This window comes from Dendrobates tinctorius, unplaced genomic scaffold, assembly GCF_039654945.1.
Source record: "Dendrobates tinctorius isolate UK_male_01 unplaced genomic scaffold, ASM3965494v1 ptg000257l, whole genome shotgun sequence".
Lineage (NCBI taxonomy): Eukaryota > Metazoa > Chordata > Amphibia > Anura > Dendrobatidae > Dendrobates > Dendrobates tinctorius.
In genome coordinates, this window is record NW_027361924.1 from 6781563 (window position 1) to 6796260 (window position 14698).

At 47.0% G+C, this 14698-nt stretch overlaps 1 protein-coding gene across 1 annotated transcript in view; it reads left to right on the plus strand.

Moving 5' to 3' along the window:
* PPL (periplakin) overlaps positions 1 to 14674 on the plus strand; it is a 44625-nt gene extending 29951 nt beyond the window's left edge. The window contains exons 3-22 of the mRNA XM_073558570.1: positions 905 to 1059; positions 1525 to 1648; positions 1721 to 1846; positions 1928 to 1969; positions 2061 to 2222; positions 3154 to 3261; positions 3601 to 3696; positions 3827 to 3949; positions 5674 to 5820; positions 5920 to 6071; positions 6623 to 6717; positions 8972 to 9138; positions 9283 to 9461; positions 9561 to 9699; positions 9959 to 10152; positions 10234 to 10384; positions 10465 to 10548; positions 10725 to 10838; positions 11032 to 11124; positions 11225 to 14674. Of these exons, the coding sequence (XP_073414671.1) occupies positions 905 to 1059; positions 1525 to 1648; positions 1721 to 1846; positions 1928 to 1969; positions 2061 to 2222; positions 3154 to 3261; positions 3601 to 3696; positions 3827 to 3949; positions 5674 to 5820; positions 5920 to 6071; positions 6623 to 6717; positions 8972 to 9138; positions 9283 to 9461; positions 9561 to 9699; positions 9959 to 10152; positions 10234 to 10384; positions 10465 to 10548; positions 10725 to 10838; positions 11032 to 11124; positions 11225 to 13891 (5118 nt within the window). The 3' untranslated portion in view covers positions 13892 to 14674. The remainder of the gene's footprint in view (positions 1 to 904; positions 1060 to 1524; positions 1649 to 1720; positions 1847 to 1927; positions 1970 to 2060; positions 2223 to 3153; positions 3262 to 3600; positions 3697 to 3826; positions 3950 to 5673; positions 5821 to 5919; positions 6072 to 6622; positions 6718 to 8971; positions 9139 to 9282; positions 9462 to 9560; positions 9700 to 9958; positions 10153 to 10233; positions 10385 to 10464; positions 10549 to 10724; positions 10839 to 11031; positions 11125 to 11224) is intronic.
* Positions 14675 to 14698: the final 24 nt, after the last annotated feature.

A 14698-nucleotide genomic window follows, 5' to 3' on the forward strand; every position in this document is an offset into this window, starting at 1 on the left:
TCACAGTCTGTGCCCCCATCAGTTTACTATAGTTCTAGCTCTGCAGAAAATTTCTGCATGAAAACCGGACTCCTTCCCAGAAAACATGCGTTTTTTTCCGCGTTTTCTGCTCGTCACCAGACACATAGAAAATAGCTAAAAATGTGGACTTTTCTGCAAAATTAATGAGCATGCTGCGTTTTCCGCGAAGCATTTTTTCACGGAAAAAAACGCATCAATATGCACAAAAAGTGCAAAATGCATTAAAATGAATGGGATGTTTCTTTTAAGCGATTTTTAAGCGTTTTTGCCGGTAAAAACGCTTAAACTCGAAAATAAACGCTTACGTGGGCACACAGCCTTACAATTACCATATTGGAATCTGCTTTGAGTGTGACTAGAGCAATAATTAAAAACTTGTGCAAAGTAAATGTGAAGTTTTGATTTTGGCTGCAGATGGGTGTGAAAAGTGGAGTTTATTCTTTGCAAACCCTGATTTGCGCCTCCTTCTGCTCATAAATCGCTTTTTTATAGCTTTTTGTAAGGAAACATGGCAGGAAACTCCAGGGAAATAAAGTGGAAACACATCACAAGGCAGGAGCAGAGCCGCTGGGACCTGTTAGTGACTTGGATCCCCTCCCGGATTGCTCTGGGTGTGGGGGGTCACTCACAATCTGCAGGTTCTCCGGATGTCAGATGTTTTGTATTGGAGGGCAGCTCTTTCCTCCATGCTGCATTCTTACATTATACCTGCAGGGGGCAGCGGCTTCTTCCCTGGATTTATATTGGGATGCATAGCAATGCTGCCACCAGGTGGTGATAGTGGGTACTGTGGATACATATTTCACATTACTTGACATGGGAGCTGCATACATCGAATCTACCAAATTGCTGTCTCAGTTTTAACCCATTATATTCCATTCAGGATGTGGAGAAGCTTCTGGCCCAGCAGCCTGTGATGTACAAAGACATCACGGCCCGCAACATGTCTGAGACGGAGAAGCTCATAGTGGTCCTGGAAACAGATGCCATCCTGGCTCGTCAACTCAATCACCCGCAGGGCGACATGATACAGGAGGAGTAAGTGCTGGGAGCATTGAGTCGTGTATTGGCTAAAAAAATTGGAGTAATTCGTTGGCCCTTTGAAGGGGGTGGGGGACGTATTTTTCAAAAGTTGTCCCCTCGGTCTGTTTTCATGATTTGTCATTTTCGAGGCTCATAGTGGAGCTGACTACAGACCGACCGACAGAAATAGCCGCAGATACTGGATCCCTGACAGGTGGTCAGAGCGGCGCCAGACACATTCCTGCGAGGGGCCCTACATGCAGCTCCGGTGTTTAGGAGCTGCAGAGCAAACCTCTGTGGTCAAGGAGGGGTTAATATTAAATAGAGGGGTATATCCAAGGTCCCGTATAATATTATGTCCCCCGGCCCAGTGAATATCTGATAATAGGTTCCTGAGGGCGAGGTGTTATTTATTGGGACCCTCGAGGTCATGTTTGATGCAGCCGATTCCGACCACCGCTTATCTCTCCATGTTTCCAGCATCCGGCAGCTGAAAGAACGACTGAACAGCCAGAGGAAGAAGCACGACCAGATCTACAATCAGAAGGTGGCGGTCCTGGACGCTCCAAAAGTCAACTGGGGCAAAGTGATCGATGATAAGATGGTGAGTGGCGGAGATTATAGGGGTGCCCACAAGCTATAGAGACGTTCGCCTGACAATGTCGCCCGTCTCCAGGACCAGCTGAACAACGCCACGTTCGCCACCGATCTACCCAACCTGGAGAACCAAATAATGGAGCACAACATGTTGCACAATGAGGTGAAGGCCATTGGAGACCACGTCAACAAGGACACGGACAAGGTCAGCCATGTTCACCACACTGGATTGAATCACACTACTACCACCCCCATCATCTCATGAGCTTTTCCCCTTTATCCACAGGAGTACATCAGCGGTCTGCAAGTAAAATACCAAAAACTTCTGGTAAGGAACCATAAACTGGTGTCAGTAGTAAAGCGGGACCTCGGATACCATCCTCTACTATAATGTCCCCCCTTTCCACTTTCCCCGGCAGAGCGCCTCCCAGAAACGGCAGCGTGACCTGGGCACCCTGCAGGACTACATGCAGCGCTGCACCAACGAGCTCTACTGGCTGGACCAACAGGAGAAGGAGCGGATGGAGTACGACTGGAGCGACCGCAACACTGACTACATCAGCCGCAGGAGACAGTATGAGGTGAGTACCGGTATGCGGGGATACAAAGTGTCACCTACAGAACACCGCTTACCCCGATACTCCCCTACAGAGCAACTATGAGAACACCACCTGCTCCGATACTCCCCTACACATCGCCATCTACAGAACACCGCCCACCCGGATACTCCTCTGTACATCGCCATCAACACAACACTGGCTACCATGATACTTCCCTACACACTGCCCCTCCAGAACACACCCTACCCCGATCGTCTCCTACACTAGAACACCACATACCCGGAAAGTCCTCTACACTAGAATACCACCTACCCTAATACTCCTCTACACATTGCCATCAACAGAACACCGGCTACCCTAATACTCCCCTACACTGGAACACGGTGTACCCCGAAATTCCCCCTACAGAGCAGAGCCTGCTCCGATACTAACATACACATCACCTACATGAGGACACCGCTTACCACAACACTCCTCTACATGAAAACACCGCCTACTGATACCAACATACACGTTGCCATCTACAGAACAAAGCCTATCCCAATACTCCTCTACACACCGCCTACAGAAGAACACTGCAAGCCCACCTACACGAATCCTCCTCTATACCCCGCCTGCACGAATCCTCCTCTACACACCGCCTACAGAAGAACACTGCAAGCCCACCTACACGAATCCTCCTCCATACCCCGCCAACACGAATCCTCCTCTATACCCCGCCTACAGAAGAACACTGCAAACCTCAATCCTCTCATACACATCACCTACACGAATCCTCCTCCATACCCCGCCTACATGAATACTCCCCCTATGTCAGTCCTCCTCAATACTCTGCCTTATTGAATATCCCGCCTACTTCAGGGCTTCTCTGTCCCCCCCAGTGCTCCATCTACCCAAATACTCCTCCATAATCGCCAGGACCGATCCCAATCTAATCTCTCTACTTTAACAGAATTTCATCCAAAGAAGTCTGGAGACCAAAGAACAAGAAATCAACAAACTTCAGGAGGAAGGAGATAAGATGTTGGAGGCTGGACATCCGGCCAAAGTTCCCATAGAGGTAAGTCAGTCTACAGGGCCACAGGGAGATTGAGCTGAGGGCCACGGACGTACAAGCTCCTTCCTTCTATCCTCATCTGTGACCGAGAACATGGTGACCTGAAGAAGATGGTTTCCGTAACCATCATAGGTATGGGAAGACCTCGATCAGGACGATAAGCGCCGTGGATCATGGATGGGGTGGTGACTGGTAACATGCTGTCTCGACAGCGGTGTCTTCTCCGACCCACTCAATGCCAAAGATGTTGCGTCACTAACGCTCTTCACCATGATACATGTAGGCCACCATCATATGTAAGGAAACAGATTAGGCCCCATGTTCTTCTCTGCGTTACTCCAGGCTCACATGGAGGCCGTGCACGCTGACTGGAAGGAATACCTCAACCTCCTGATCTGCGAGGAAAACCACCTGAAGTACATGGAGGATTACCACCAGGTAAGAACTGAGACCAAAGAGCTAGACCAGGGTCACCCCTATGTCCACCCCCTGGTTGGACTCTCGAGAAGAGAGGCATAGTCCTGGCTTATATTATGGATGGGGGACAATGAATCTGTCTTCTGTCTAGTATTACCGAGACGCCAAGGACACCCAAGACCTGCTGAAGAAGGTGGACAGTGACCTGGATCACAAGTACAACCCCGACTTCAAGGACAGCTACCAGATAGAAGCTCAGTTACGTGACCTGGAGGTAAGACAGGAGGGAGGGCGAGACGGAGGTGAATGAAAGCTGAAGCGAGAATGGCGGGGGAAACAATGATGGAGAAGAAGTTTACATGTAGGATTCAGGGGGAACGAACAAACATGATTGAGGGGTAAAAATATGGTGTAAAAATGAGTGATGATTGGGGAGAGAGAAATGAAAAAAAAAAATCTAAAAATGAAACCAAGAAGAATGAGAAAAAGTATGGAAATGAATGAATGAATGAATGAACGCAGGGTAGAGATGGGATGCAAAGAATGAAGTATATAGAATGAATACAGGCTAGAGATGAATGATGACAGATGTTAAATAAACCCCCAAAGAAATAATGAAAGCTCAAAAAGAATGAATGGCATGGGAATGAATTAATGAATGAGTGAAGTAGTGAGAGATGAATGAATACAAGGTACAAGACTGATAAAGAATGAGGAAAAGAAGAATGAAGAGACTATAGAATGAATGAATACAAGCTAAATGTGTTAGCAAAAAAAAAAAAAGCCCAAAGAAAAAGCCCAAAGAATAAATGAAAGCTCAAAAGAAGAGAATGAATGAATACAGGGTAGTGATAAATAATAAATCGTGTAAATGAAATGGAAGAAAAAGTAAATACTGATGGAAAAAAAAAGTATAGGAAAATGAATGAATGAATAAAGTAGACTAAAACAAGGAATGACTGAATAATGTGTATAGGTAAAGAATAGGTAAATGAAAGCGTTAAAGAAAGATCAAAACAAATGTGTAAATGAAACAAAGGAAAATGAATGAATGAATGAAGGGTATAGAATTCCCCAAAGACAGAATGCAACAAGCTCATAAGAGAAGAAAGAATGAAGGATCTTGGAGTGAATGAATGCTAGGATAGAGACAAATGAAATGATAGATATTATCAAAAATAAATGAATGCCAAAAAGAATGAAGTGTAGGAAAATGAATGATGCTCAGATATAAAGATGGCAGAGAAGACTGAGAATTAGTGGCCCAGAAAATGAATGAAGAATTAATAAATGTTGGATGTAAATAATCACAGGATCGATAGAGAAGACGGTAAGATACAGAGAGTGAATGAATAGCTCGGTCATTAAATGTACGGTGTAAAGGAATGAATACTGGTGCCAGAAACCTGCAGGGTAAATCATAGGGAATGATGATGAAACTACTGAATGAAGGCTGATTCAAGGAGAAAAGAATGAATAATGGGGAGAGCAAAAAAGAGGAAACATTTATCAGAATGAACTAAGCAAGAACAGGAATGAATACCGAGGTGGGAAGAATGAAATGGAAATAATGCCAAATTAAGGACAACGAGGAATGAAGGAAGAGTAGAGGGATGGAAATGAATGAAGTACAGGTTAGAGGTGGAGCATATAGAGGAGATAGGAATGGACAGCAGAGGCTGAAAAGAGTAAAAGGACAAAAATGAATGAAGGGTTTATTGAGGAAAACTGAATGAATGGTAGAAAGGTGAAAGAGAAGTGTAAAGATGAATGAGGAGTGGAATGAATAGCTGAAATCTAAGATAGAAGAATGGAGTACAAAAGGGAATGAATAATAGAATGAATTATGGCTAAACATGAATGAATGTTAGAGAGGTGACACATTGGAAAGAATGAATGAACAGTAAAGGAATAAAGGGTAGAGATGAATGAAGAACATGAGTATAGGCTGGTTATCCTGCGGGCGATCAGTTACATCAGCAATGTGCTCCGTCTTAGGACCAGGACAAGGCTCTGGATAAGTACGAGGAGGTGGTCCGCTCCTTACAGAAGCGCAGTCACCAGGTCGTACCCCTGAAGTTCCGGCGTGAGACCCCACTGAAGCCCATCCCGGTGGAGGCCGTGTGTGACTTCTACTCAGAGGAGGTGAGCTGCGCCCAATCATCGGGGGTCTTCTGGGGTCCCCACATCATTGGCAGGTCCCATCCTGTTGCCGTCGGCTGACATAACGCTCATGTCTTCTAGGGCGAGATTACCCGAGGGGCTCAATACACCCTAAAGGCGAACAGAGGTGAGAAATGGGAGGTGACCGACAGCAATGGGAAGAAGCTGGTGGCGCCAGGAGTTTGCTTCACCATTCCCCCCACTGACCCAGAGGCCCTGACGCTGGCAGAGAGGTGAGCGGGAGATTTACTAGGAGCTGATCATCCATGACCATTATGAGGGGATATATGGGCACTGACAACTAGGAGGGGCTGTAACTGAAGATGGCGAGTGTGGGAGGGGTTATAAGGCTATAGGAGGTTATTATAAAGGGTGGAATTACAGGAAGGAGTAATCTACACGGTTATAACAGCTGGCAAGGTTATAGAAAGTGGTTATAACCTGCAATAGATTAGTCACAGGTGATAAAGACAGGTGCTTAGTTGTTAAAAATAAGGGTCATAATAACAGAGTTCTAGAAGAGTGGTTATAATAGCTTGGGGAGGATATAGAGTGGTTATAATGGGGTGAGGAGATATAGGGAGTGGTTTTAAAATGGGCAGGGTTATACGGGTTGGGGATAACGGTAGATTTCTTAGGGGAGGAACCTTGGGGGCGGTCATTATGTGCAGGGGCGGAGCCATACATTGTGGCTATTATAGCCTGTGGAGAAGACTTTACGGCACTTAGAGAACGTTTCTAGTGGCTTGTGGTCACCCCATCCATCTTCTGATACTTTTTTCAGCACGGCTAACCAATACCGGAACACAAAGCAGAAGGCGTCCGGCTGTAAGAACGCGTTAGTGCAGCGCTGCGAGGATCTCAAGAGAGAGTCCAAAGGTTAGTGAGGAGGGCCGGAGTGCCAGCGATACCTTACCCCCATGTCCTGTGAACATGGCCACCTGCTGTGACTTAGTCCTTGATATTAGGAGATGACCAAAATAATCTGATAATGGACGGCGCACAGATGGCCGCAGGCTGCACTCGGGGCTGTCAGCTATTATGTAATATAATCTGTACTGCGGGCGGCTGCTGACAACAGCTTCAGAGGAGCCCCTGGAGAAGCATGTTATGTCAGAGCACTGAATGCCCCAGTATAGGAACATGGAGGCCGGGTCCATGCCGAGAGTTGTAGTCTGCCAACAAGCTGAAACGCAACTGGTTTCAAACTATTGGACTTGCATTAGCCTCAGAGATTTCCAGCATCCTGACCAGGGAATTTGGAAACAAGACATCACCTTGATCTATCATGTTCCTCATTCCTGACTGACCATTATCTGTGGAGAGAGGCTTTGCCTACAGGGAATCTACCATTGAGTGGGCCCCATATCTCCACAGGTCCATGCACAGCGAGCTATGTTCTGTGTGTCCCGACAACCTTCCTATCACCGCTGCGATGCTGTGTTCCGACACCTTCCTATCACAGCTGCGAGGCTGTGTGCCCCCTGACACCTTCCTATCACAAATGCGAGGCTGTGTGTCCCGACACCTTCCTATCACAGCTGCGAGGCTGTGTGTCCCGACACCTTCCTATCACAGCTGCGAGGCTGTGTGTCCCCTGACACCTTCCTATCACAGCTGCGAGGCTGTGTGTCCCCTGACACCTTCCTATCACAGCTGCGAGGCTGTGTGCCCCCTGACACCTTCCTATCACAGCTGCGAGGCTGTGTGCCCCCTGACACCTTCCTATCACAGCTGCGAGGCTGTGTGCCCCCTGACACCTTCCTATCACAACTGCGAGGCTGTGTGTCCCGACACCTTCCTATCACAGCTGCAAGGCTGTGTGTCCCGACACCTTCCTATCACAGCTGCGAGGCTGTGTGTCCCCTGACACCTTCCTATCACAGCTGCGAGGCTGTGTGTCCCCTGACACCTTCCTATCACAGCTGCGAGGCTGTGTGTCCCCTGACACCTTCCTATCATAGCTGCGAGGCTGTATGTCCCAACACCTTTCTATCACAGCTGCGATGCTCTGTGTCCCAACCCCTATCACAGCTGCAATGCTCTGCATGTTCTGACACCTTTCTATCACAGCAGGGATGCTTTGTATGATGACACCTTTCAATCACAGCTGCAATGCTCTGTGTCTCTACCCCTTTCTATCACAGCTGCAATGCTCTGCATGATCTGACACCTTTCTATCACAGCTGCGATGCTCTGCATGATCTGACACCTTTCTATCACAGCTGCGATGCTCTGCATGATCTGACATCTTTCTATCACAGCTGCGATGCTCTGCATGATCTGACGTCTTTCGTATCACAGCTGCGATGCTCTGCATGATCTGACACCTTTCTATCACAGCGAGTAGAAATTTTCAGCGATCTATACTGCAGTTCTTCTGGCAAAGCTCTTCTGGGATCAGGCTGGAAAGTTTACAGGCGTATTCCCAAAGTTGTCAGTTATACACAATCTGCGAGGTAGAGAATAATTTGTAGATCCACACTGATCCCAAGAAAGCGTCTCTAGGTCTTAAATGGAGCAGAGGTGCGGATGCTCGAGCTCGGCCCCATTTCATGATCTACGGGACTGCAGAAGCAGAATCCAGCCCTCCGCTATTTAATACCCTACACGGACCTGATAAATAATGGGAACACCCCACAATGCCTAGTTTCTGGGGAGCTCCCCGCACCTGCTGAATCAGAGGATACTCCATGAGATCCGCCATATGTCCGGAACACCCCACAACACCCTTTGCTTTGGAGATGACCCAGTCGTCTAGCCATCATCGTCCCTACTCCCTCACGTTTGCCCATTTTTCCCGCTTCAGCACAAAGTAGTAAGTGACCGCTGGTCGCCTGTATAAATTATCAAACACTTGAATGGCTGCACGCGTTTCGCTGCCAGTTCTGGCCTCTCTGATATATAATCTCCGTGGCTGCTCGCACAACTTGCAGTAAATAATCCAATGCTATCCCACCCTCAGTAATTGGCACTAGGATCTTGGAAACGTTTCCTCTGTCAGCTTTATCCAGTCCATTATTAGTGTCATGGATTTGGGTCATTATGGTGGTGGCAGCTCTCAGACTCCCTGGTGCCCCCAAACATTGATGTGCTTGATAGCTGGACGTGTCTCTTCTCCCTTTACCCACAGTTACCACCAATGCCCAGGACACCCAGGGCCGGCAGCTGCTTGCCGGAATGGACAGAGTTATCACTGATCTAGACAGGCAGGAGAAATCAATCAGCTCCTACTTGCGTCCACCTCTGGAGCAGAACCGGGCAGTGCAGGACTCTTCCGAAAGACTGAATGAACTCAAGGTATGCGGCACAGATTTGCAGGAGAGCCCTCCAAAAAGTGACACACCAAAAGCACTGGTTCCCAGTTCAGAGATCGTCTGCCTCCATACCTTTCAACGATCCACCGCCCGGTAATTGTTGTGTTTTGTTGCATCTTTCCTCCAGAACATTGCCAACAATGTGCAGCGTATCACGCCCGAAAAATCTCAGCGGGTGCAGGAGTGTGAGGTCTATCTGTCCAAGGCTCCAGAAGCCTCCAGCGCTCCCATCCTCAGAAGTAAAATAAATGAGACCAACAAGAAGTATGAAAGGGTTACTGATCTCTTGAGCTCCGCTCAGGACAAGTAAGTGGCAGCAAGGCAGATGCCATTCACTTACTGGCACATCAATTGCAAGAATCCCAAATGGTAGCAGCTCTTGTTGACTTGTCTCCGGATTTCTAGGATTGAGGCATCCAATCGCCTGGAGGGAAGTTTGCAGAAGAGCCGGGATTTCCTCTCCACGTATGAGACCAAGCTGTGCAAGGATGACACTGTGCCAGAAGACCCCCGAGCTGTGGATAAGAAGTTTCAGGAATTGTCGGTAAGCAACCACACAGAAGTTGTAGATTAGATTTTAGATGGCCATCAACGTCTTATCCGATTCTTGTATCTCAGGGTGACGACAAATTGGTATTGTATTAACAAAAATCAGTTTTCAAGGTATTTACTTAAAAAACCAGACTGAGGTTTCCTATGTGAGACCAAGCAATTTCTGCCAATCAATAATTTCCTTAGATAATCTACCACCATTGATGCATCGATAGTGGTGGACTTCTTTCTTATCTTTCTCATCATTCCAGACAATCAGCTCAGAGCTCCAAAAGGGAAGAGGAGTCCTCGCCGAATCGGAAAACAACCTGCACAGCAGTAAACTGAGCTGCCAAAACCTTGCCAATCGTTTCCAGGAGCACTGCCCAGATATTGAGCGTCAAGAAGGCGAAGTGTCCAAACTCAACCAACGTTACTCGCAACTCGACCAGCAGATCCAGAGCAGGTGAACATCAGGAATCCATCAAAGATCACGGTTAATTGTTAGATACGTACTGGCAATTCATAACGACTGCTCTCATTTTAGGTCTCAGGGCTTGCAGAAAGCTAAAACGGCCTATAGCAACTACCGCAACAGCTACGACCAGCTCGATGGCTGGCTGCATAACCTGCCCAGCTACGAGCCCAAGGACACAGACAACGTCAACCAAGTGGAAACCAAGCTGAAGAACCAAAGGGTAAGAACAAGCCTGAAGTGGGAAAGAAATAGTAGCGCTGGCTTGATCAGTAAAGTCATTCTTCCACGCTTTTCTTACAGCTTCTCTTGGCTGAGATAACAGATCGGGAGCAAGACTTGGACCACGTGACCAGCAGCGCCCACCAGTACCAACAAGCGGTGAAGGTAATAACTTCTGAAGCATGGCTTCATTTCTTAATGACCTTGGATCCCAGATTGTTCAAACTATTTTGTTTGTGGTCTTGGCTTGAGATACTTGGTCAAATGGGCACTGGCTACCCAAATCGATACCAGCTGTACATATAACGAGGATGCACAGTTACACGTTGACTCTTCTTTAGGACTACGAACTTGATTCGGAGAAGCTGAGGTCCGTTCTGGATATGGACAACCGCAGGAATACCTACACCCGGAGGTCCAGAATCCAGTCACCAGCAAACAAAGTGAAGGAAGAGGTGCGTAGGGAACTAGATTTTGTATCATAATTTCCTCGTTTGTCAGCCCCTAGCGGACAATTTCTATAGACATAGAGCCACAGTTTTAGATTTGAGACAAGTATATTCTATAGACAGGATTAAAAGTCCTACGTGTCCCCCTTGACATGTAGAGTATTGATTGGATAGTTCTAACCATTTCTCGTCCTTGTAGGAGGCCGATTTATCAGCAAGATTCACCGAGGCCAACGCTGTCAATAAACAGAGGCTGCAATCCCTGGAGTTTGCCCAAAGCCTTCTACGCCAGGTAAGATGTGAAAAATTCAAAAAGTTTCTAACTTCTACGATGGTGGAAGCATTTCAGAAGATGCGATATCGATTGACTGTTATGCACATTATATCAACAGCAACCAGAGGTAGAAGTGCAAAAGCAGTCAATCCAGATGAGCCGATCAGAGAAACCTATGGAAGAAACCTGGAAAATCAAGAAGATGTTGGATGATGAAGCCCAACGTCGTCAGCAACTGGAATCTGAGATCAGGAGCACTCAAGAGGAGATCATCTACCTTCAGAATCAAAAACCTCAAGAGACCGTAGTCAAGAAAGAGGTGTTGAAAAAAGTCCCTGATCCACAACTGGAAGACGAGTACCACAAGGTCCTCGAAAAGGTTTCAGAAGAACAGCGCAGAAACAAATCTCTGCAGGATGAACTTAACGCCTTGCGCTACAAGGTACGATCACTGGAATACGAGCAGAAGGACGGCGGACAGCAATACATAGTGAAAGAGGTCCTAAGGATTGAAAAAGACAAGGAGCAGCAGGAAGACTTCCTAAGACTCAAAGAAGAGTTGGAGCAGCTGAACCGGCAAAAAGGGGCAAAGCAAAATGAGATTGCCAGCTTGAAAGAGCGAATCCTCATCTTGACAGAAGAAAAGAACAAGCCTCAGGAGAAAGTGACAGAGAAAGAGGTGGTGAAGCTTCAAAACGATCCTCAGCTGGCCTCAGAATACAGGACACTTCAGGAGAACATGCAAAGAGAGAGTTCTCTGAGGCAGAAAGATGAAGAAGAGCTACAGCTGCTCCAGGAGAAACTGAAGCGCTTAGAAAAAGAGAGGGCCATGGCCGAAGGCAAAATCACAGTAAAGGAAGTGCTGAAGGTAGAAAAGGATCATGCTAGCGAGAGAGAGCTAGCTGATCTTCATCGGCAGTACGAAGACGAGATGTCAAAGATTCGTATTACCCAACGTGAGAAGAATGAGCTCATTAGGAAGATAAGTATCTTAGAAGAAGAAAACGCGAAGGTTGTTGTTCAGGAGAAAGTACGTGAGATCATTCGGCCAGATCCCAAGGCAGAGAGCGAGTTAGCCAATTTACGTCTTGAACTTATCGAGCAAGAAAGGAAGTACCGATCTGCTGAGGAGCAAGTGAAAGTTCTCCAGAACGAGCTGACGACCATAAGAGCTCGTGGCCCTCAGGTAGAAGTGAAAGAAATAACGAAAGAAGTCATTAAGCACAAGACTGATCCGGAATTAATAGCGGAGCTCGAAAGACTACGCCAGGAGATCTTAGAGAAGACAAGGGTGGTGGAACGATCAGACCTAGAGATCACTCAGCTCAAACAAGAGATTCAGAGTTGGATTGATACCAAACCTCAAGTGCAGATTAAGGAGGTAGTTCAGGAAGTTTTGCAATACCGTGAAGACCCTGCCACCAAGAACGAGGTAGAAACTTTGAGAGCCACGTTGGCTGAAGAGCAAAAGAAGCGACTGGATCTTGAACGGGAAAGAATGGCCCAAGAGGACAAGATCAGACAAAAAGAACGAGAGCTCTCACAGGTGAGAGAGAAGGTGGTACAACAGGAGGTGGTGAAATATGAAGAAGATCCCCTACTGAAGTCCGAGGTTAATAGTTTATCAAAGAATATTGAAAGCGAGTTAAAGCAGAAGGATCAACTTCAAGATGAGCTGCGGAAGTTACAGTGGAGGAAGTCCGAGCTGGAGCGTCAATTGGAGGAACTGGAAAGAGAGAGACAGGCTAGACGAGAGGCAGAGCTAGAAATTCAACGTCTTAAAATCCGGCTGAATGAGCTAGAACAAAGGGAAATTGAGACCAAAGAAAAAGTCACCTTGAAGCAAAAAGTAGTCTTACAACAAGACCCTCAACAAGAGAAGGAACATAATTTGCTGAAGCTTCAAGTCGAAGAAGAAAAACACAGGAGGCAAATTCTTGAGACCGAGCTGGATGCGCTAAGAAAGAAGCTTGTAACCCTGGAGAAGATGGACGTGAAGGAGAAGGTGGTCTTCACAGAGAAAATTGAAGTAGAGAAGGATCCAGAGACGGAACTTGAAATAAAAAGGCTTAAGACTGTGTTGGATGAAGAAGGAAAGCGCAGAGTTGAATTGGAATCTGAGGTTGACCGTCTCCAATCTCAGCTGTCTGAGACAGAGTTCAGCAACTCAAAATCCAACAAGGAGCTTGAATATCTGCGGGAAGAAGTACACAAGCTTCAGATGGATAAGCAAAGTCTTCAGCTGGAGGCCCGCCATCTGCAATCCGAAATTGAGATCACAATAAAGGAGGCTCAAGGTCTGAGAAGCTTAACTCAGGTGGACAGCGGCACCAACCTAGACTCCCGCTTATCCGCCCTAGAACAAGAGCTTCGGGAGCTGAAGAAAATCTCCAGAGATAAAGATGCAGAAATCGAACAGCTTGAGAAACGTCTGGAAACCATGCAAATCAAAAGGGAACAGAGAGAGAACCATCTACGCCGTTCCATCGTTGTCATCGACCCAGATACCGGCAGGGAGATGTCGCCGGAAGAAGCTCGTAACTTGGGTCTCATCGACTGGAAAATGTTTGTCAACTTACAGAGTCAAGAATGCGACTGGGAAGAAACCACCATAAAGGGGCCAAATGGCGACTCCTCCGTGATCCACGATAGGAAGTCGGGCAAGAAATTTAACATCGAAGATGCTTTACGCAGCGGGCGTATCACCAAACGTCAGTACGAGAGTTACCTCAACAAAGAGATGCCCATCCAAGAATTTGCAGCCTTGGTTTCCGGGAAAAAGTAATCTTTAGGGATGCCGAGGCGCCGCTCTCTGCGGGCCGTGACATAGACATTTGGTCTGTTGACTTCATCGATAGCAGAACTTCTACGCTTCTGTGATTCTTGGTTGACTCGTGTGCAGGAGATATGTTGCCGAGATAGTTCCATGACGTCCATAAAGCTCTCCAAAGTCGCAAGGTGTGGGTGGGGGGGTCTTACAAATCACAAGAGCCGGATAGTACTGGACATGGAGGTCAGAAGTCATAGACGCCGATGCACCAGCAACTTCATGGAAGGTTCCCCGACGCCGCCCTGTCCAATGACAACATATTCACGCCCAAGAACTAACGAAAGGATCTTTTAAAGGCCGGGGCGGTCACATTTGCAAATGCAATGTGAGAAACTCACGCAAGTCTCTCGCATCAATACCCGGCACCGAAGTGTGCAGCTGCATATAAATACATGCAGCCGCACACTCTGGTCCCGAGTGCCGGTGGCAGCGCCGGGTATTGATGCGCGAGTTTCTCGCATCACACTCGCAAGTGTCGCCCCGGCCAAAGGAACATGCACTGAATATTCGAGACTGTAGTATAATGCCAAACCACTGAAGCATTCTCCTTTTATGCCGTGAAAGAGCAAATAGAAATAATCTATATATATATATATATACACACGTTATATGTCATTTGGTATATGGTGTTAGATAGCAATTTTCATGCTCTGCCTTGTTACACATCTACCGTGGTGCCTTACTAACCCCCTCCCCGACACATATAATAAAAAACGTGGTCCTCGGCCACAATCTGAATCCTGGTTTCTGTACATCTATTCC